Source organism: Agelaius tricolor, unplaced genomic scaffold (genome assembly GCF_023055355.1).
Source record: "Agelaius tricolor isolate 1412-34295 unplaced genomic scaffold, bAgeTri1.0.p SCAF_10, whole genome shotgun sequence".
In the NCBI taxonomy this organism is placed as follows: domain Eukaryota; kingdom Metazoa; phylum Chordata; class Aves; order Passeriformes; family Icteridae; genus Agelaius; species Agelaius tricolor.
The window spans coordinates 19,254,730-19,277,106 of NW_027269270.1; the positions used below are offsets into that span (position 1 = coordinate 19,254,730).

A 22,377-nucleotide genomic window follows, 5' to 3' on the forward strand; every position below is an offset into this window, starting at 1 on the left:
CTGTCATACTCCTCTCCAAAATTACTTCTTCTAGGGCTTTAACCAGTATAATGTCTGTTAGATTTAATTATAAATATATATATATATATATAAAATATACACATCCCTAGACTAAAAGTGAAATAGCTGGTCAAAACTTTTGGTTTTTTATATGATGAAAACTTCTTTTCCTAACTACATTTTCACAGAATAAGTTATTTTTTCATGCCACACATGCCTAAACTCTGAATTTCAGAACCCCTTTTATAAAAGGGGAGAAGCTTATGAAATTATTCTAGCATTCCTATAAAACAGAGAGGTGTCATATATTGGCAGTTGTCTTTGGCTTTTTAGGCCCATGTCATAGGAATTTACAAACACAGCTCTGAGGTATCAGAGTGTGAAACCTACTTATTTCAATAAACATAGGTTAAATTGATTTATAAAGCAAACTTTCTAAAGATGATTTACCAATGAAAAATTTCACTTTTTTTACCTGTCTTTTATAGTATTTATGCTAAAATCATTTGCCACCCTCTATTTTGGGTATTTGGTGTCAAATTAGCCCATTAAAAAAAAATCATTTTTTCTCCTCTTATGCCAAATTTGACTGTCGTTTTTTATTGGAACATCAAAAGCAGGCTTTTAATTCTCACAGTTTTGATGCCTAATGAAAAGTGAAAGTTAAACACAGCATGGCAGCATTAAAAATGCATGGTAAATCCATAGCACCCTGACATCTTAGCCCTGCAGAGGATGTGAAGAAAAGCCATTGTAAACAAAAGATAATGCTACTAAATACAAAGCAAATTAATTAGATGGTCTGACAGATTCATAAACAAAGAAAAATGGAGGGAGAACATATGTACAACTATCTTCCAGCAAAGATATCACAATGGCCTGTCAGTACTGCTGCCATATATTGAATTAATTTATGTATTCATTTTCAGACTTTGCTCTTGAACATCTGAAAATTGACACATTGATAAGCTACTATTGTCAAGAACTTGGACAAAGAAGGGAGTTTGAATCCTCAGCTGTACCACATAACCTACAGATCAGGGACTCGGGGCTCCGAATCACCTTTTTAACAATCAACAAACTGCTAAGGATTTCTCCAGCTCTACTGTCTAACACTAACCCCAAATTTAAACAAAGAGACAACTTCCTTTTGTGTAGGAAAAGTGTCCAAGTTCCCATGTCTCATTTCAGCAGGAACAAACAAGTGTCCCTTCCAAAGCTCCTGGTCAAGGCAAGAGACAGCCAAACATGCATTAGCACTTAAAGGGTGCAAGTAGAACAATGCCACAAACTGATTTTTAAAAATCTCTGTCCAAAAAGTTCATGCTTAGGATTTTTCAATATAATTTAGATAGAAATCTGATATACTTTCACATAAGCTTCCTGAAAATTATTGAATCTCTATAGGTTATTCTATTTTTTACAAACATATATCATTTCTATTATATCTACTGGTACATTTACTTTAAGTTAACACAGTAAAAGTGACCAAGATTTTTTTTTAACGGAGGTCAGAACACTCTGAGATATTTCTACACAAGCAAATGAACTATGTATTTGGCATTTTTTCATCTTGCAAAATAGGCACAAACAAAGGAAAAACTGTAAGAATATGTCTTAAGAGAATCACTTAACCACTGAGTACATAAATTTAGTGTGTTTAATATGGACTTAGAAGCTATCCTGATGAGAATTTATTTTTGGGGGGGAATTTAGGAAGAGCTAGGAAGTTTGCCAGAAGAAACTTAGGCAAAAGCAAGATGTTTCTGGAGTGAATTACTGTATCAGTTCCACTCACAGACACATAAAGTTACCAAAATTGAGCTTATGATAATTTCACAGCTTGCCCTGAAGGTTCTTCTTAAGGCAACTAATGCCTATTTATTACATAAGATCTAGTGCAAAAAGCTTGATAGAATGCAAGCTGCCATCTTACATCCTGTGGAAATTAAGTACAGGATCATTATATCATTAACTTTCGCTAGTGTCTCCTGAATATTTGTTTAAAGTCATGAGCAAAAGCTGTATAAATCAACAGGAAAGTTGCCTTAAAAAGGGTGGACAATCATCCTACTTACATTTATTCTTGTGCATCCGTATGCATGATCACGCACATCTTAGTAAATATTATTTTTTCCTCACTCTTGGAGTGACACTTTGCCACAATTAAGGTTTCAATTTCATATCCTCATCAGATGAAATTACATGTTGCCTTTTAGGTCTAGAATCTTCCCCAGGGAAGCAACTAGATTTAGATCTCTTTAAACTTTATGTGGCAATGATTGAAAAAAACCTTCTTCCTTGAAATCAAGTTAACCTTTATTATATATAAGCAGCCCCATCTTCCCAAATCAGCCACACAACTGCTCTTTGCATTCTGTCCTGTGCCTCAGAGTACACAGATTTCTCTTGCAATCCTGATCTTCCCTGTGCTATGGCTGTTTCCTCTCTCCCTGTTTCCCAAGGTGATGGGGAGCTCAGCAGGGCTCTGAAACAGTGACAGCAGAAGGGACCAGGATTCCACTCTAGCTGATTTCTGGAATAAGAGTTAACTGAAAAATATTTGCAAAATTTAGCTGCAAATTTCATAACAGAGAGCTTTGTTTATGCAAATAAGGAGAAATAAGAAATTATCTTTCATTATGATGACCTATAAAAATAATACACCTTGTAAGGTCTTCCATAAAAGCAAGGGGAAAAAAAATTATGCCAACATTTTACTCTAGAGCCATTCTGCAAACATTTCTCATTTGCATTATCCTAATTTTCCCAAAGGGATTTTTTGAAAGAACAAGGTACAGCTTTTGTGACATCTCTCCAACAGTGTTATCTTGAAATGTTTGCCGCATTTTTCAAGCTCTCAAACTCACCTATAAAATCTGAAGCAGCAGTTGAGTTCTAGCTAATGCATATACTGTTGTAGACTTAGAAACTATTTAAGCAATTCACCACATTGTAAATAAATAGGTCCTGGATAGTCAACAGAAGTCAAAAATAGTCCTACCACATTCCTGGCACTGATGGAGCCTGTCCACAGCTCAGAACAATCCTGTGCAAAGATGCTAAAGCTCAATCTGACAAATTGCACAGGACACCAAAAGCTGCACTGGAAATAACCCACCATGCCAGCCACCCAGGATACCCAGCAGAGCTTCCAACACCTCAGAGAGTTCCCTTGAATAGCTCTGCCTGCCCTGAGTTGTGCAAAGTAACCAGATTTCAAATTTGAGCAGGTATATTTCTGAATGCCTAAGAGGAGCCACTCTCATGCAAAAAGTACCATTTTTACAGGGTAGCTTTTCAGAGCAGAATCACACTGTTAACCTGTGGGTACAAAGCACATGCAATATCAAACAGGCAGATGCTACTGAAGGCTCAAAATGCAAAATAAAGCATTACCATTTTTATCCATGGAATGGGGCTCAGACTGCTTCTTTCCAATATCAGCAAAGGATCTTACAATTGGGATCCTGTTGCTCAGCTTCTTCTGGTTCTGGTGGTGATGCTGTTTCAGCAATGCCTCATGCACTCTGTGACGAACATCCTCACTGAGCTGCCCAGAACCCACCTGCTGGTCCAGAATCATATCTGAAAATATATGCACAAACATAATAAAAGAGGGGAAAGAGGAAAAAATTTCTCTCTTAAATTGCAATAATAAAAATGAGTAAATGATTAGTACCTTATAGGATTACAAATGAAGTGCACCAGTTCCTTTAATGCAACAGAATTTAATGTAAGTTTTATCTAGAAGTGTTTCACTTTCAGGGGGAGAGAGACAGGGGAAGGGCAGGGACAAAAGGATGCTATTGATATTAAAAAATCCTCCAAAAATTATGCTGTTCACAAATTAAGGTCACCTATGCAATGTCATTGAAGTCAGTTCCTAAGCACTCTTACATATAATATATTTAAATTCAGGGTTATGATGTGGATTAGATGTCTTTTTTTTTTTTTCAAATAACCCCTATTCTATTTCCTACAAAGGACTGGCTGTGAGAAAACATTTTTTTTTTATTCCCTTTGTACTTACCGCAGGAGATCACAGTCTTTTTTTCTTGTAGCTATAATTACAATACCTTCAGTGCAATGCAAAGGAAGTTCAGGTAAGACAACACAGAAAAATTGCTGCATTATTTGTCAATACCAAATAGAATCTTTTTCTACTGCCAGATGTACATGTTACTGCAAGAGGATCATTTCAAGGAGGTGAGAGTGAAACTGAACCTCCTGCTAAGAAATTACAACTATTTTTGCAGTGGACTAGCAGAAAATAGTTTTACATATTTATATTCAACACTATTTGATTACAGATAAGTGCAACTCTACTTGTATGGTGTCATTCCTGGAATAACAGTATATTTCAAATAAAATATTAAAATATATTAACTGCTGAGGATGATCTCAATATTTAAGATTATCCATTTAGGAGGGAAAATTACAGGAAAAAGAAAATCAAATCCCTATCCTCTTCCTTTCCCTAGGATGCTCTGCTAGGCTTGTTAACAGCCACAAAAGCCACAGAGCTGGTGCCAGCGTAGTGACTATCAGTTTTTATTTCCTGCCAGAAAGAAGAAAGTGGCTTACCTACAGTTTTTTGGGTTTTTACAATGACTTCCCTTTTACTGTAGCACTGCTGCCACATGTAATAAGGGAAGATGCATTCAGTTTTTGAAAGAGTGAAAGATGGGCTTTCTTGCCTTGGTATTTCCCTCCAGCTGCCATTCTTTTAACATAGACCCAGTTGCAGTAGTCGCTGCAGGAGCTTAAATAACATCAAATTTCTGACAGATTGCTGTATTTTGACCCTTTTTTCCAAGCCCTATGTAGATGTGAGCTGCAATAAGAAAGACTGTGTCCATCCACCCCTATCATTATGGGATTCCTTTTCAGTTTCTTCCCAAGCTTCTCAAAATATTTTTTAAAAGCCCAGGCCCCTGCAATATCAGTAACACCCTTAACTGTCTTGAAAACAAGAGCGGCATGGTTAAATTCCAACATTAAATGGCCAAAAGGAACATTTTAAACATTTAATTTTCAAAATAGACTGTAATCACTTAATCCTGTAAGTAGAAGAGCCTACATGGTGACATCAGTTGAAGCTGTACATATTTCCAAAGCCCTGGTCTTCACTTTTGTATCTAGAACAGGCAGCCATTTCTTCACACTCCATATGAAAAAAAGGAGGAAAGAATCTTTGTTTTAAAGAATTTTCCTCTTGAATGCCCTTTTAAATTCTGCACAGACCCCTTGTAGCCAGAGACATAGCTAACCATTCAATTTTTCAAGGATACTTCACTACCATATGAAGCTTTCAGAAGGATGTGGAACCTGTGGAATATCCAGCAGCACAGGGTTACCCATTCTGTAAAATGCTCACACTGCAGTGTGACAGTGTACTTGTTGACATCAAGTACACTAAAGTAGGATGACATCCTACTTTAGTCAATCTTGGTTGATACTGGAACCACGAAATAATATTCTCAAGCTGTTAAAGACGGATATTCTCCCTGACCTGGTCATTTAAAAGAATTCAAAGAAACTTGGGGTTTCATGTATTTCAAGAATGTTTTCTCCATTCATATTCAGTTAAAATATATCATTGCATAAAATTAATTTTGTGAGTAAATGTGAGCAATGTGAGTACTTCAACAAGCTATTACAGTAACTGAGCTATAACTCATCACCACCTGTGAACAATTTACCCAGGCTGTGAATTACAGCACTGGGGTGCAGACAATTTGTATCAGTTCAAATGCAGCATGGCTCATGTGTGGCCCAGCAGAGAAAATTCCATCTGTCCCACCTCTAGAGTCAGCAAGGATGCAAAAGCAGGCTGGCTGATTCCACTCACTCTGGAGGTGTCTGTCACACTCTGCAGCTTTGTACAGAGACACGTGGCCAGACCCACGTGGAGCCCCCACAGGTCAAGGAAAATGGACAATAAGGAGGCTTCAAGTGTGGTGACAGCTCACTCCTCACTGCACCAGGTTCACAGTGTGCTCATTACCTCATGTGCAATAATACACAGAATACTCAGGTGAAACATAGAATAAATTTATAGAAAACATTCTGTATTTCTATCAAAATATCTGTGAAGTCCAAAAAGAAATTACTGGGCTCATATTCTCCTGATGTAGGTTAGCACTAACAGTTTACAGCAGAAACTTAATTCAGTATATACCAGCGAGGGTGCTGGTATTCAGACTTCCAAATTTTATAACTACACAGTTGTAGGACAAAATGAGAGATTAGTGACAAAACATAAAACACACAGGCTTTTGTGTGCATCATGATTGCAGTGATAGCTGACTACAAAGCCTAATTTAAAAGCCAAAGTTTTTCTGGCTTGTGGTTGTTGCCCTTAAAGACAGGGAAGAACAAACCAAGCAACCCTAATGCATCGCTTTGTGGAAGACAATCAGGTGGAACACCGTCCTTTATCTTCATGGGTCTCTAAAGAGGAACACAAATATATCCTTCCCTAGTGAGTCAGGCAGGAGGAGCAATATAAACCCAGCAATTAGGGTTCCTGGGCTGCACTTGTGAACCAAGACCCATTTACATAATTTACAATGGTGATTATAAACAAGCTATCTACGCTGGCAGATTTAGCGGCTCATCCAAGAGGACAGGACAGAGCACCCCAGTGCTTTGAGACACAGATTCCATTTCCAGCATTACCTGAAATTATTTGGTTCAAATATTCAAGTCTATAATACTTGAAAAGGAAAGAAAGAATGAAAAATGTCTGCTTTTTAAAATAACAGTGTGTAATTTTACTGAGGAACAAGAGCAAGTATTTCACAAAACCGTAAAGTGCAGAGACAAGGCCAAAATTCCCAGCTTGCAGTTCAGAACTGCAGGCACAGTGAATGCCTCATAAAAAATAAATTTTGCAAGTGGAGATTGACTCGTACAATCTAAAAGGATTCCTACAGTTGCGGCTAACATGGGAAAACACAGAACAACCACACAAAAAGACAATGCTACTTAGAAGTTGGAAGATCTACAATTTACCCACAGCCAAAGGAACAAAACCTGACAGTTTCTCTGCAAAGGTTACTACCACATGCTAAGCTGAAAATAAAGCAAACAAATGCAGGAACCTGGGTAAGTGAGAAGGTGAAAGCTGAACAAAAGACAGGTGTAGGGTCAAACAGAGAAGCAGATTACTCACAGGCAATCCCACGCTTTATTACAGTGTTTGTAATAAAAGTTAAATGTACCATAAAAGCACTGTCAGAAGCATAACACAGTGTAAGTGCTGCAGATGAAACAAAAGGCTCCAGTGAAATAAAATCTCAACTTGAGCCAGTTAAAATATGTGGTTATTATGGAGTAATACAGCTTAAAGCAAACAAAGGTAAAAGAAGACTTGTTCAGATTGAAAGCTTAACATGATATTAACAAAATCAATAAAATTGCACATTTGGGATGTAATGCCCTGAGTTGCTGAGCACAGAGTCTGGTGACCTCAATCACAAGATTAAGCTGTTACACAGATTGAAAATTCAATCGTGAGGAACATACAAAAGACTGCTTGGGAAAAAATAGACCTTGGGATTGGAAAGGAAGGGTAGATTTTAAACTTAATTTTAAAAAGAAACCATTGTAACAATTAAACCATTTAAAATAAATGGGAATATTTCAAATATATGCAAGTCACCAAAGCTCCACTGTGAGGCCACAGTTTGTATTTGACAAGGTTTGACATTTGTTCACAGAACACTCTGCACAACTACAAGAATGTGCAAGTTCTGTGGCTCATGCTGTAAAGAAAGTATTGCCATTAAAGGCTGGACTCAATAGTTTTTGAACCAAACAACAGAAAATGGCATCATATGTTAAATTGAGGAACCTTTTGGGTTCATTCAGTGGTTATAATCAAAAAACCAGATGGTAATCTGAGAATCTACATGGTTTCAAAGGAACTAAATGAAAATATCAAAAGAGAACATTTTCATCTGCCAACTTGAACAACACAGTGAAGCTGCTCTCTAATGGTACCGCCAGATTCTGGCAAATACATCCTCAAGAGACAAGTTCCAAAATAAACTGTTTTGATTACATAGATTTTTCAGACTTCCTTTTAGCATATGTTCTATACAGAAGTGATCGATAAAATATTACTACATAATGTTCAGAGGAATTCCTTGTGCATGGAGTGCTAACTTACTGATACAGGAGTCACTGCAAAGACATATGAAAAAATAACATCACATATTAGAAACAGTAATAATTCCCCCAAAATATGTGCAGTAAAAATTGCATTTTTAAACAGGATAAAGTTCAGCAGAGGAACTGAGCTCTTTGCAAGAGAAGCAAAATCCATCTTACAAAAATTAAGAACAATTTCAGAAATTCAGGAACAAACATGCTGTTCTGATGTATGATGACAGTGTTGGAAATTCATCTCAGAAGTCTCTATTATAATAAGATGCTGTCAGTGAATTCAGCATAGTAGGTATGAATAAGCTCTTTTGCAACAAGGAAAATTGTGTGCCTGTCCAAAGAAATATACAATCTTGTAGATGAAGTAATTTTTAAATATGACAGCTGGAATGAAAAAGACCTAATAGAGAATGGACATACTGGAATAGAGGATGATTTTAAAATTCTCACCACATAAACAGTACCAAAATATTTTTATGCAGAACTGTCATTGTTTCTAAAGATAAAATACAAAATACATGGTTCTGGAAACCATGCAAACACTACAAAAGGTGGCTTTCATCTGTACATTTTACCACAAGCCCATTAATGTTTTAAAATACAGATTTAATAATAGAAATTCTCAAGGGTTAAGTGCTAAGAGTTTAATGCATTAGTGAGTGTTTACAGATTAAAAGCCTTGACTAAAACAAATAGGAATTCTTAGTCTCAATTTAGCAATAAAGTTTAAGTACATCTCTTTCAAGGATATGAAGACTGGCACTGCATTAATAGCAATGTAATTTGGTATTGGAATATAGCCCAGATAGCAAGACATCACCAATAAATACACAGCACACATTCCTTGCTAACAAAGGCAAAAAGTACATGTGCACAAATAATGTATTTGTTCTCAAAAGATGATGCATTATAGCAATGCAGTAAAATTATCAAAAGATTGCATTAAAAAACCAAAACATTAAACTATGAATCAGAAGCACAAGAATCAAATTTAATTCAGGAGTACCCCTTAAAACCGTAGGGCATAACCTGTTTTCACAAACTCTCCTAAAGGTGGCATACACAGTAACAGGGAAACAAAACCAAAAGTAATCACCAGGACTGCTGGACAAGCCTGGCATGAGGATGGCTGGCAAGCCAAACAGCAAGAGCTCAATATTGAAAAGAAGTTTGAAGCTAACAGGTGAGAGCAGCCATTTCTTCAAATTCTAAAGTGTCAGGACCGTCAGATACAAATGGAATACATAACATTTCCTGGTGAAAACAGCATTTGCCTTCTATAGCACAAGATAAATAGGATTCTAACTACTAACAGGGAATAGCAACTGACTGGAACAGACAATAAAGGATTTCATGAGTGTGGCATCACTTCCATGATGCAAAACCAACAAATTGAGACATATCAGTCCTGCCTAATCTTCAGGTCCAGCAGTCACTTTTAAGTAAAAAGAGCTCCCTGTCATATTATTTGGAATTGTCATATTTCTAAGATACCCAGCACATAGGCCCTGGAGTTGTGCTTATTAGCACTACTATCAGTCTTTCCCTCTTGCAGTGCTGCCTACTGTGTGCCACACTCTAGGTAACATTGTCAAATCACTGTAGACCAGGAATTGCACACATAGCTGTAAAGGAACAAATTACAAAGGGACTCGGTTGAAGAAAAGTTAAAAGGCATTGCTACAAATAATATTAACAAAGAAAATAGTAATAACAGAGAAAATAATTGCACAAATAATATCAACAGAGAAAAGCAACCAGAGTAGCAACTTTATTTCTGGAGAAAATAGAAACAAATCTCTTCAAAGAAACCTGACAGAATGCGAGTAATTTACAGAATGATTCACTTGCCTGAAGCACCTGCTGCAAAGCTTTTTAAAAAAAGAATAGTTCATTGCTTATTGAATCTGCAGAGGAAAAATATAATCTTCTCTTGGAGACCAAGCACAACTCATGCAAACCTTATGTGTCAGGTCACCTTATCAGAAAGGGATGCCTACCACTTCAAGCAAATAATACAACAAATAAAATGCATCCAAATCTGCCACAACAACAGACACTTTTTAAATGAAAATGGTACATTCCATTTAATAAAAGTCATCCTAAAGCCTCTTCTCAGAATAGGTTTTCCTAATCAACAAACCAGGATAAGCCACATCCAAGACTGACTTATAATAGTGTGAGGGCAACTCCCCAAATTCTCTGCTGAAGAACAACTTACATCTGTGGTGAGTTCCAAGATTAGCACTACAAATGCTCAAATCCTTGGCCACCTTAACTGAAATGAAATCACTACAACTAAGGATTGAGATTATAGCAGTAATTAATTGGGGTCTCACTATATTGGAAAATATACAGTATCTTTCAAAAACAGGGAAAAAAAGGATGTTCAAAAGTTGAGGGTTTTTTGCATTCATCCTTACTTTTTTTACCTACAAAAAGAAACAATTCTGGAAGGGCTTTCTTAGCTGAATACAGACTAAATTGAGTGATTTCTGGATTAAGAATGTAAAGCTCAAGACTGAAAAACCCAGTGTACTATTTAAGCAAAAAAATGATACAAGAACACTAAGCAGCTGACCAAAGTACTCCTTAATTAAGTATAAATAAATAATAAAGCAACATACTGATAGACACCTTTGTTCTTTCAAATGAGCTGCTTTTTATTCTTCATGCTTATCTTTTATGGTGAAAAATTTTGAAGATCTAATTCAGACTATGAGTCATGGAAGAATCAGATCTCGGCACAGTGTAGAAACCCACACAAGTTACTGCAGATTTATATTAATAATATCTTGCATCAGTTTGACATAAACAATTTGGGAAAAGTAAATACAAAAAGCAACTACCACAATCTGAGCCAACTTTAATTCCACTGTTAAATACAGTCCACCACACAATATCTCGCCTACCATTAAAATAAGTAAAATTAATTTTATATGGGACTTACATAGATTTATATATCATTCACAAAGCAGTTTTCTTGATAATCTTGAGTGTTAGAAAATTTTATTGCTTTGTCCCTTGTATATTTCCTAGAATATTTACAGTCTTTAAGGAAAACACCAGGAAAGGAGGAAATGGCATTAATCTCAATCTCACTTATATTTTGGAAGAGAAGACTCATCCATTATGTTTTGTCTTGCTCAGAAGCTCACACAATCTCTAGAACTGCAACTACCAAATTAACTTCTATTGGAGAAAAATGGACTCAACTTTATCTTAAGTTAATGTACCAAAAATTTCTTTTAAAAACATACACTATCATTACTCCTGATTTCATTCTCAACTCAGAGACATATCTGTTTTCATGTAACTTAATTGCAATAAATACTTCCCTATGTTTTGGGGTTTTTTTTAAAGCTAGATTGCCTGTAATTAGCATAGCAGTAGATTAAGTTTGTGAAAGTTAGCACACGCCTCATTCACTTGAGGCAGCATAGCAGGAGCAGAGAACATGCCAGCTCTAATTAAATCTAACCAAACTATCCTCTTTCTTCCATTTTAATTCTCTTCTTTATTCAAAAATCGATTCTTAAAGCAACAGATTCCACATAAAAAATATAAATAGAATATTTATTAACTGTGCCAGACATGAGTTTCTTTTCTAGTAAATTGAGAAAAACACTTCTGAGGAGTTTCTAAACTGAAATGAATATTATGCAACAACTTTCTTGGTAAGCATTTTGTTTTTATTAAATGATTTTTATAACCAATAAATAAAACATCGATACATACCTGCAATTTCTTCTATGGAGTTGGCTCTCATGTCCAAAAGAACTGTGCCATTCAGGATGCAGCTCCTCAGTTCAAACAAGCTATGAAGTGACAGTGTGGCAACATAGGGCTTGCTCCACCTCTCTCCACCATCCTCTACATCTTCTTCAAATTTCAACCACCTATACAAACAATCAATTTTATAACTCCATTGTGCATAAGAAATGAAAAATTAATTATTTCTATGAATGCTGAAAGTACAGACAAAGACATTAAGCATGTCTTTAGATTTCACTTTATTCTTCCTTTTTAGGAAATATGAGAAACTTCCATTGTCTACTTCTTTAATAATGCTGTATTATATAATTTTTGAGGTTAAATTCTGACCACAGAGATGAAGAGATAAATATATTAAGCAATTCTTTGTACTCTTCAAGAACTTTGACTAATTCTTTGGCCTACAATGATATTTCTGTGATAAAATAAGTTGTATGGAAAGGAGTCTGGAGAAGCGTCAAAAATATAAAAGGATATAAGAAACTGGCATAAAAGGATCTCAAGTCTTTTGTTACCATCCAGCCAGATGAACTTGCTTGAGACTGAATTCTCTACTGATAAATACTGCACTTAAAATGTTAAAAGAATATTAAACAAACAAACAAACAAACATCTGAGAAGTCACACAGGGATGTTGCTGTGTGGAGCCCTGCAACCTGCCAGCCTAGCAAGGTTTGAACAGCTGCAGGCACAGCACATGCCTGTAGTGCTTGACTCTACAGCTCTCAGCTCTTTAATATGGACATGGCAGCAGAGAAGCCAAGCAGAGCCTCACACCTGGACAGCATCTTCACACATTTCCAGGCAGCAGGGAAACGTAAAGCATAAAGACCTTTAAAGCTGAGGAATTTCCAGTTTTACCAAGCCTCACAGCCCAGCAAAGCAGCTATCACAGCTGTCCTCTTCTGTTCCTGGGCCACACATCCAGCTCTGCTCCTACTTGTAAAATACACAGGTGTACCCACATTTTAGACACTTTTCTCCTTTCAGTCCTTGTGTACCAAGTTCTTCCCCTTTTGCTGCCATCCTGCAAGCAGCCACCACTTCACCGACCCAATCACCATCAGCATACCTGCTCCCATCCTGATGGAACTGTTCCAGCTGCCTTCAAATCATTCTCTCATTATTTACAATTTGCCTCAACTCCTTGGGTCCTTCAAAACTCCAGCCTCCTATGTCTAGCCCTCTCCTCCTCTTTGCATCTAAATACTTTCCCTCCATTTCCTCTGTGAGGAAACCAGCTGGTTTCTGTACTTTGTCTTTGCCCATGAGAACTCTCCTCTTCATCAGACCTGTTCCCCACTCCCTTTGCTCTGTTCTGTTTTCTCTTCTCAGCCCATCCCCTTCACCTTTGCATTGCTCCAGAGAAGCAGCAAGGACACAGCACAAAAATTTGCTTCCGCAAAGCCAAACCATGAAATTTAATTTGCATATGCAAATTAGATTTTCCAAAGGGACATCAAACATGATTTAACACACAGTTCTCCCCATCAAATTCAAAGTTATACTTTAAAAGGGAGGCCTACAACAACTCAGGGAAGAAGCAGGTGAGAAGAAAAAATAGTTCTTAATTTTTTTTTCATTTTGCACTTACACTTGAACTCCCTAAGAAGAGGCTGCTCCTATCTTACTCACGGCACTCTTGTTTCCAAGCTGAAAAATGTGCAGTACCTATTTGTACCCACAGCATCACAAATATGGTGCATTTATTGTCCTGTTTAAACCATTGTCTCCCAAGACTCTGCAAAATACCTACATTTTTCTCTTTTCATACCTCCATTTTTGTGTATATTTCTAATTTATAAGATCTTTATGTTTGAGTATTCTTAATTATTTCTGTTATTATGTATTATTATTAGTGTTATTATATATCCTATTATTTCTCTGCTTAGCTTGTTATATCTTTTTTGCTGATTCAGAAAAAAAAATTTAAAATCATGCTCCATATATTCTAAAAACAATGATCCAAGCTCAGAGTTTGACAAAATATCATCAGAAACCTCATACTGTCATAATCTTTTGTTCATGTCAGTCTTCAACATTGCTTATCTGATTATGCTGCTGCAGTCTGTCCTTGATATTTCCTAATTTAAATCTACTGACCAGTTGTAAACAGATTTGAAAATAAAAGACAATAAAAGACAAGCATGTTCTTAAAAAGCTAAGACATGTGACTGGACAGAGGCAGGCTTACTATCAGAGCTTGTAACATACTAGGGACACAGAGAAGCCTAAATCACGAAAACAGCTTTAATTAGCATTTATACTGTCAGACATTAAAGCTTAGGCATTGGTCCATAAAAATCCATAGGAAACTACTGCTACTGCTCAAATAATTTTACTTGCCGTTGTGATCCTCTGCATTTCCATGAATTGCAATAGTATAATTGCATGGGTTGCACCCCATTTCCTACTGTGGCTGAAACTCAGATGTTTAAACACATTATCATACATTGTTACTCAATGAGCCAGCAAGCCAGGACATAGAATTAAATCATGTCCAGCTGAGAACATTCTATGTTTGGAATAAATTTTTATTTTGATTTTAAGCATCAATAAGCATATCATAAGTTTACTAATTTCATCGAGGGAACATCATTATACTATTCATCACCTTTTGTCTTTTCAGAAATATTCCTGTTAAGTCAGATAATCCTTATTTAACATATCAAATGAGAAACAGTAGCAGTAAACCTAAAACAAATCTAATCTTATGCGGAGTCTTTCAGTTCTATGTGTTCAGTAGTTTTAAAAATCATAACACCATTGGATCAATCCTCTGAATTCGTGAGCAAGGCTCCATGACAAAAGTGGCTTTGAAATACAAACTCGGGCATAGATCCCAGTTTGCCAATTTTGTACTTCTTTTAGTTTCTCAAAGACAAATTTAAATATATTTACTTTGCAGATTAACCCCTTAAATTGGCATGATTGACAGATAAAAGCCTTTCTTAGTTTCTTGGGAAACACCATCGGCCCCTATTGAGCTCATGTCACACACATCCCCTGCAACTGGAACATATCTGGAGCTATCTCTGTTGTGTGTGATTGCATGGAAGAGCACTTTCATCCTAACAGCTTTATGTTACTGCTACAGACTGGCATGGGTCTATTGATAACACAGTTTAGTTCCTCTGATAGAATGCTTGCTAGAAAAAATATGCCAACAAGAGTTTCAGCAAGGCATGTTACTATAGGAAAAATATAACTCAGGCTAGGGTGGGTACACACACTTTATGCACATGTCCTAGCTTCTAACACCATCTTCATCACTTTCTCAGGCATCAATAAAAGAGTGCACATGCTTCATTTTCGACACAGTTACTGCATTTTCTGCACAACATGAAGTGGGTGACTGTATTTTATCTGGTTTGTAGTGTGGTATGTCTGCAGCAGAGAGATGGAGTATGTACTCACAACCCGCTCAACACTTAATGGTTTTAATGTAATATTTCAATCTGTATCAATTTCCACATGAGCTTGTGCCTGCCCACACCGATTTGAAAACCAACCAAACAACACAAACATGTCAGGAACAAAGCAGCAGTGAGAAACTTATGTTTCTTGTGACCCACTTTCTTTGGAAGATAGTTTTGATCCAGGGAAAATGAATTACACTTCCTAACTTTCTCTAACCCATGCATTTTCTAGTCACTATTAACAATTTACTTTCCAAAGTACAGACACAAGGCTATTTTCCTAACTGTGCATTGAAATTTAAGCTTAAGCACTTTCCTCCTGGTTCCAAGGTTCTTTCTATTTTCTTCCTTACTACATAATGTCTTCTGCTCCAAAAAGATAGTGATATTGTCCAGATATTTTTGGTTGATACTAGCAGACAAATGAGTTCCAAAAGTCTGGGTAAAACTTGCTACAAATCAGGTACCACTTTCCACCCATGACACACGAATTGCTTTCCCAACAGCTGCAACTTGCAGCTACACTATTTGGGCATATGAAATAAACCCAACTGTTACACTTCAGCACGTTTCTCCACAAACTTACCAGAATTTTTTTTTCCAGAATAGAAAGTATGTATCATCTCCATAGAGAATGCACAACTGTACAGCTGCGCCACATACAAAAACTGTTGTAAGAATGACTATTGATTTTAAAAGGTATGTGTTTCTTCTGGCTTGAAATCAATTGATGGAGAAAAAAAAATTATCCCTATATCAACATAACCAAGCTATTCATTCCATTCTGCTCACAAACTAATTCCATGGATGGGACAGTCTTAATCAGATCCTGAAACAGAAAAGTCCAGTGCACTTTCAATCAAACTGAAAATACCAAGATACAGATGTACTTCAGAGCCAATCCAACACGTCAGTCCAGGTACACCAAGTGCAGAGCTTGGTGAAATGAATGCATACCCACTTAGTGCTATCACTCTCATTAAATGTAATTTACCTGAAACTACAGCCAAATCCAAACAGTAAGATTTACAAATATTTCCAAGTGAAATTCTGCACACAAATGAAAAACATACAGTAAGCCTGGAACAGCAACAAATTCGGGTTGTATCTTCTCCATACCATGCTTTTAGTCAAATAAGTAATTCTGAAGTCCTGAATCAACCACAGGTATTTAAAATGACCCACTGTATTAGTTTCTAAGCACATGATCTTGCATATTAAACACCATCTCATTTCTATTACTCTACTCAAAGCCACTTGGTTCTTTGTGTACGATACCTTTATCTATTTCCAGAGGAGTAATACCTCCTAATTTCTTATTATCAGCAAGTTTCCTTACTATAATCCCATTTTTTATTCAATAATAAATCTATTTACTAAGCCTCATTCTTCAGAAGTTAGCTGTCACTACCTTCCACACTAATAGTATAATCTCTCAGCATGGCCTGCTGCACCTCTTCAAATAGTTCCTGACCTGCTAATAGAATTTTTACACTAGAATGCAGTTTAAGTAATACATTCCCACTGCTGTACCATATCAAATGCTTTACTTCGAAAAATTTAGATTCACTGTTTTTTCTTTGTCAGAAAAACAAAAATCAATTACCTAATTAAAGAGCATTATTAACTTAGTCTGACATGACATACCATTGTATTGCATTTTATCCAATTTTCCACTTATCTCCAAGTCTATACTTTTTCTTTCCTTCAAGCATTGTATGGCTCTGAAATTGGACTATAAGGGCTCCGTTTGCCCCAGCCATTTTTGTCCTTTCTTTAATACTATTGCTGTGTTTGGATTATCACAGCACACATGACAAACTCAGAGACATAGGAATTGCCCTACCCATTAAATACATGTTCTTTCACCTTTCTGGGATGGAAATTATTGCACCCTCTTATTTGCACAGAGAAGCACTTTGAGTCTAATCTTCATTTTAAATTTGGTAATTTCCTTCCATGTCCTCTTTTTCTAACCAGTCACCCCATGCCAAATGCAGTCTGAAATCTGGGGATCCAAACTGAAAAAGACCATTTATCTTGACCAATTTTTCCCACACAGCAGCCCCACTCTTCCTTTCTTTCCATCTTACTGCTAAAGTTCATGAAAATTTTACTATCACCTATTATGTTGCTCTTATATTTTCTGAGCTCCAAAAATGTAGTTTTATTTATTTATTTATTGGCTGGTTTTGTCCTGCCTTTTTTCAACAATCTCGTTTCTATTAAACATTTTTAATTCTTCATTTCATAAACAATAGTTGAGAAGGCTGCACATATAAACAGATGAACTGAAACAGAAATTTATTTCACCTACTCCTTTTGAATTCTATCTTCATCAGTACCACTTGCTGACAGAAATTGTAATAATTTTCAAAAACACAATTCTTTAATAATTTGCAAAGGGATTTTTTATTTTAAGTTGAACTAAAGAAGTTGCTATTTACCTGCTTAAAAATAACATAACACACGATGATTTTTACTTTTTAATTTCAGCAGAAGTTGATACCCCTCCCAGAGAAGTTCTATGTATTCCTAATCAGTATGAGAACATTGCAGACGATTACCTTGATTAGATTTTCTCTCTCTGAATATTAATAAGATTATTTAGGAATATCACTGTCTTCCTTTTGCAGCACAATCCCCATATGAGAATTTTCTACACATAAAAATCTATATTTAGCATCTGTCTATGCTGCCTATGAACAGATAATGGAAGGGAAGGTCATAGACAATTTTTTGGCCCTCTGGGAAAGCAGAAATTTGCAGTAAAATTAGAAAGAAAACTACCAGCCATGTTCATGTCAGCCCACATACATAGTTACCCACAAAATCCTTTCAGAAATTTTGCAATTTATGTTCTACCAAATATATATATTACACAGACTTTTGGGCACCATTGAGGAACACTGTCAACAACTGAGAGGAAGAACTAAGGTTTTAAGATGAAAAATAAAGATTGCTGTAAATGTAAATTCTTAATGAAACTAAGCAAATTATCTCCCATTTAAATGCTCAAGGTAAAAAATATAGAATTAAAAGAAAAGTTCTGTACCAGTATTTTTTTTTCACAGCAGAAATGCAATCTAAAAGTCTTTCCCACTAATTTTGCAGAAATAAAATAATCCAACACTGAATACTCATTCTCAAACTGTTCATGGAGACTTAGAATATGTAAAAGTTCTGTTGCTCCAAAAGTAATCTCATTCCTTGCTTTAATCTTTTTATAGTGGTTCCCTTATCACTTTCTTGAGTATTCAAACAAAATACGAACTTTGAAAGATTCTTTAAATTAGAAGAAAAAATATTAACTGACCCAATTATTTTGATTCATATATATGGTATATTCACTTTTTTTTCCCATCAGTGTTCACTCTGACCTATATTCATAAATCCAAATGAAAATATTTGGCTCGGGGAAACAATGAATGCTGTTGTAATACTAGCAGACTAAGGATTAAAATTATGTTCTTATTTAAACTTTATATCCAAAATCTGTCCCTGAGCTTGCTACAGCTTTGAAATCATTCCTCAGTACACCAGAAACCAATACCTACAGATAATTTTTAAGTTATGAAAATGCTCACCTTGCTGTCTCTCTCCACTCTGCATCCTCTCCTTCACGCCAACAGATCTCATCAAGCTCAGTGAAGAGATCATGAGGAATGTGTTCCTCATCATCATCTTCTGTTCCAAGAATAAACTGCACCCTTTGTGATGGGGTATCTGGAGAAAAATAAAAATATCAAGTCCAAAACACCAGTTTTCTTGCCATGAGAAAACAAATGTTATGAGATTATCCAGATGTTTTCATGCATATAACTTCCTGCCACACAAAAAAATTACATTTCTGCTGTAAGAACATTCAATTACACACAAACACATTCAGATTGAGATCTCTTCATTTACTGTAGTTGTCAAGTCAACTTTTCAAAAAACTCCTCCAAAGATACAACCTGATGCATAGAAACAGGGTGTATTGGAAGCTCGAATGGTATCTCCCAGAAAAAAGAAAATACAGAAAGCAGCACAGAAGCACAGATAAAGCTGAATAAAGCTGATAAAAGACTTTTACTCCAGTGTTAGGAAAATCTACTTTACCACTTCATAAGTCTACATCTGCAGATCTAGCTCAGGTCATAAAGACAGAATACTAAATGTGAAATCTTTGCTGTAGGAGAAATAAAACAAATGAAACCTGCCTAATGTGAATATACAATTGCAGACTTGACCCTTGCTCCTTTGTTAACTCTTTCAACTTGGTTAGGCTCCTTAAGATAGACAACTTCTTAATCTGTCCCAGCTTCCTCATTTTATTCTTCCTGACTTCCCTTTCAATATTTTTTTTACTTCCCTTTCAATTTTCTTCATAACCTTTCAGTGCAGGTGGCTAAATATATTTTTGAAGACATACTATTGTTTTTTTCACTCAAAAAATTCACAGAGCATCTTAAAGTACATGTAGATTCAATGTTCATAGCTCAAGTGCTGTATTAAAAAAATCCTATATCCCATTTGCCTATTTAAATGCAAATCTCAATGAACAAACTCTGAAGCACAGCCTCTTTAGCAGTACATGGCTGCTTTTTCTGCTAATGTATTTTAGATTTCTGAAAGGAACCAAAAGTCCTTTGTGAGAGCTAAGAGAGGCCAGGCTGCCAGTCAACTGAAAAACTGTTCAAGGAATCACTGAGCTGTTCTGCTGGATAATCATTGTCTAAATGAAGTTCAGTTCTATAACATATTTGTAAGACAAGCTATGGTGTTCCATCTAACAGCAAAGAGCATCACTGCACAGGGTCCTAAAGCTCTTTGAATATTGGAAAAAAATGAGATTATAGCGCCCATTGAATGCTAATTAAAGAGAAATCACAGCTCTTATCCAAACAAATTAAATGGGCCATTGACACAGAAAATTAAATTTAGCAATAGAGATACCTTTTTGATAGCAGTACTAAACTTGCTATAGCAAGGAAACACAAACAATATATGACAGTTTTCACCTGAGGTTTATTTGCTTTTACAGAGTGTAAAGATCTAGTGCAGTAAAGCCTATTTACTCCTTCACAAAGCAAGGAAATTAAACCCAAGGAGAAATACAGGAGAGAAGGAAGAGACGTTTGGACTTGGGTACTACAAAGAACCAGAGCATGGAACTGCAAGGGTACAGCTAAAGGAATTACTTTTGGTGAATCACTGAAGAGCAGCAAGAAACTCCTCCACTTCACCCTTTCTTTGCTTTCTCATCTCTCTCTTACTGTTCAGTCCTTTTTTTTTTTTCTCTAAAAATGTTCACTTTTTTCTTTAAATCAGAAAGTACATTCTAGTTAAGAAGTGTGCAACTTCCTAAAACTGATTTCCAGAAGGACAAAATTCAGTGAGATACGAATTTACAATGGATTAGTGCATATGACTACTAACAGAACATGGAAAACAAGCTACTTCGGTAGAGAGCTGGACTGCAGCTAGAATCTGAGAATAAGCATTGCCAGGAACATCCTGTACTGTTGATAAAATCAGCACCAGAACTGATTTACAGCAACTGCTACTGTTAAGTAATAAATGAGCAGTGTTGAACAGCAGAGCTGCAGCTCTGTGACAGCCATGATCCTCATGCAAGTACGTGCTTTCAGCGTGGGAGGAAAGCAGAGGATCAGAAACCTCTTGAAGTCAGGTGAGCAGTAACAAGGAATCACCTCACTGCAGTAATTTGCTCTTACTGGGTCTTCTGTGTAACAAGCTACTTGACTGACAACAGTGAATCAGAATTTTCAGAGACATCTACCATCATGGGGACCAGGCACTGCCAAGTCCACCACCAAACCACACCCCTAAGCACCACATTTATAGAAATGACGAAATATGCACTAAATTCTCTTCTTCCTTGTTAACAAAGCAGTAAAAAAAGCTGCTAGATTCCGTCTTTCTTTACTGCTGTGATTTCTATTGATATTTGAAACCTGCAAGTCAACAGCTTCATTTTCAGACAACAAGCTGAAACTGAAAAAAAGTTATCATTTGCTTTACGATACAATAACTTTATTTCAAGGACAAAACCCTAAAAGATATAACCAATAGGAAAATAATAATAAAAACAATAGATCTGTTGGTTCCACTGATAAAACTGAATTAACAGGACTATTCATGAGCAATGCCAGAGAGATTTGGCTCATATTCATAGGAGTAATAAATACCAAATATGCCATTAATATGTTATATAGAAAATTACTAATATGTGATTCAAAATCAGTATGGAAGAATACTTCAATTGCTGACTGTCAAACTGTGATAACTTAATCCTCAGTGCAGAAGCATAATATTTGCAAACTAGGACACAATATTTTCTGCAGTCTAGTCAAACAGAAATTGGCTTGAATATTATTTTTGTCTATCCCTACTTCAAGTAGCGCAGCCAGCATAAAAAAAAATCCTTCATACTATTATTGCTATTTCTAAAAAGTAATGAGAACAATCTAGATTACTCTTTAAAAAAATTAATGAGTGAGACTAATCAGTTACAGTAGTATTTCTATCACTCTAATTGTTTTATATCAGAGTTATCAGAAGCAACATGAACTTAAAGTATCACAATAAGCAGCTGATGATTCTCCCAAGTAACTTGTTCATCACCAATTCAGGAAATCCTCCATGACCAGCTAGAACTAGGTACAGGACAAACAGCAGACTGGGAGTTAGCAAGTGTAACACAGTTGACATTAATAACAATCCCTCACAAGCCAAGTGGAAATGGTATGGGAAATTCACAGGAGCAGAGAAAAGAAAGGATCGTTTCAGACACAAACATTCATCATCCTCCTGCTTACACTCACCACAGAAGTGGTGGATGGGGACTCTCCCCTAACCTCCTTCCTTTGCAGATTGGACCCTGCCCTTAGCTCAGCAATCAGTACAGGTAAGGATCAGAAATTCATTAATTAGAAAACTTAGTGAAAGTTTAAACTAAATTTGCATTACCAAAGTGCACATAAAACGGCAAACAGCCATACAG

General features: G+C 36.1%; 1 protein-coding gene across 9 annotated transcripts in view; it reads right to left on the reverse strand.

Annotated features, from left to right (window-relative positions):
- SLC4A10 (solute carrier family 4 member 10) overlaps positions 1-22,377 on the reverse strand; it is a 146,771-nt gene that overhangs the window by 51,409 nt on the left and 72,985 nt on the right. For all 9 annotated transcript variants that reach the window (XM_071435040.1, XM_071435042.1, XM_071435041.1 and 6 more), the window contains 3 exons: positions 18,956-19,094; positions 11,914-12,074; positions 3,400-3,588 (listed from right to left, as the gene is read on the reverse strand). In XM_071435040.1, coding sequence (XP_071291141.1) covers positions 3,400-3,588; positions 11,914-12,074; positions 18,956-19,094 — 489 coding nt within the window. The remainder of the gene's footprint in view (positions 1-3,399; positions 3,589-11,913; positions 12,075-18,955; positions 19,095-22,377) is intronic.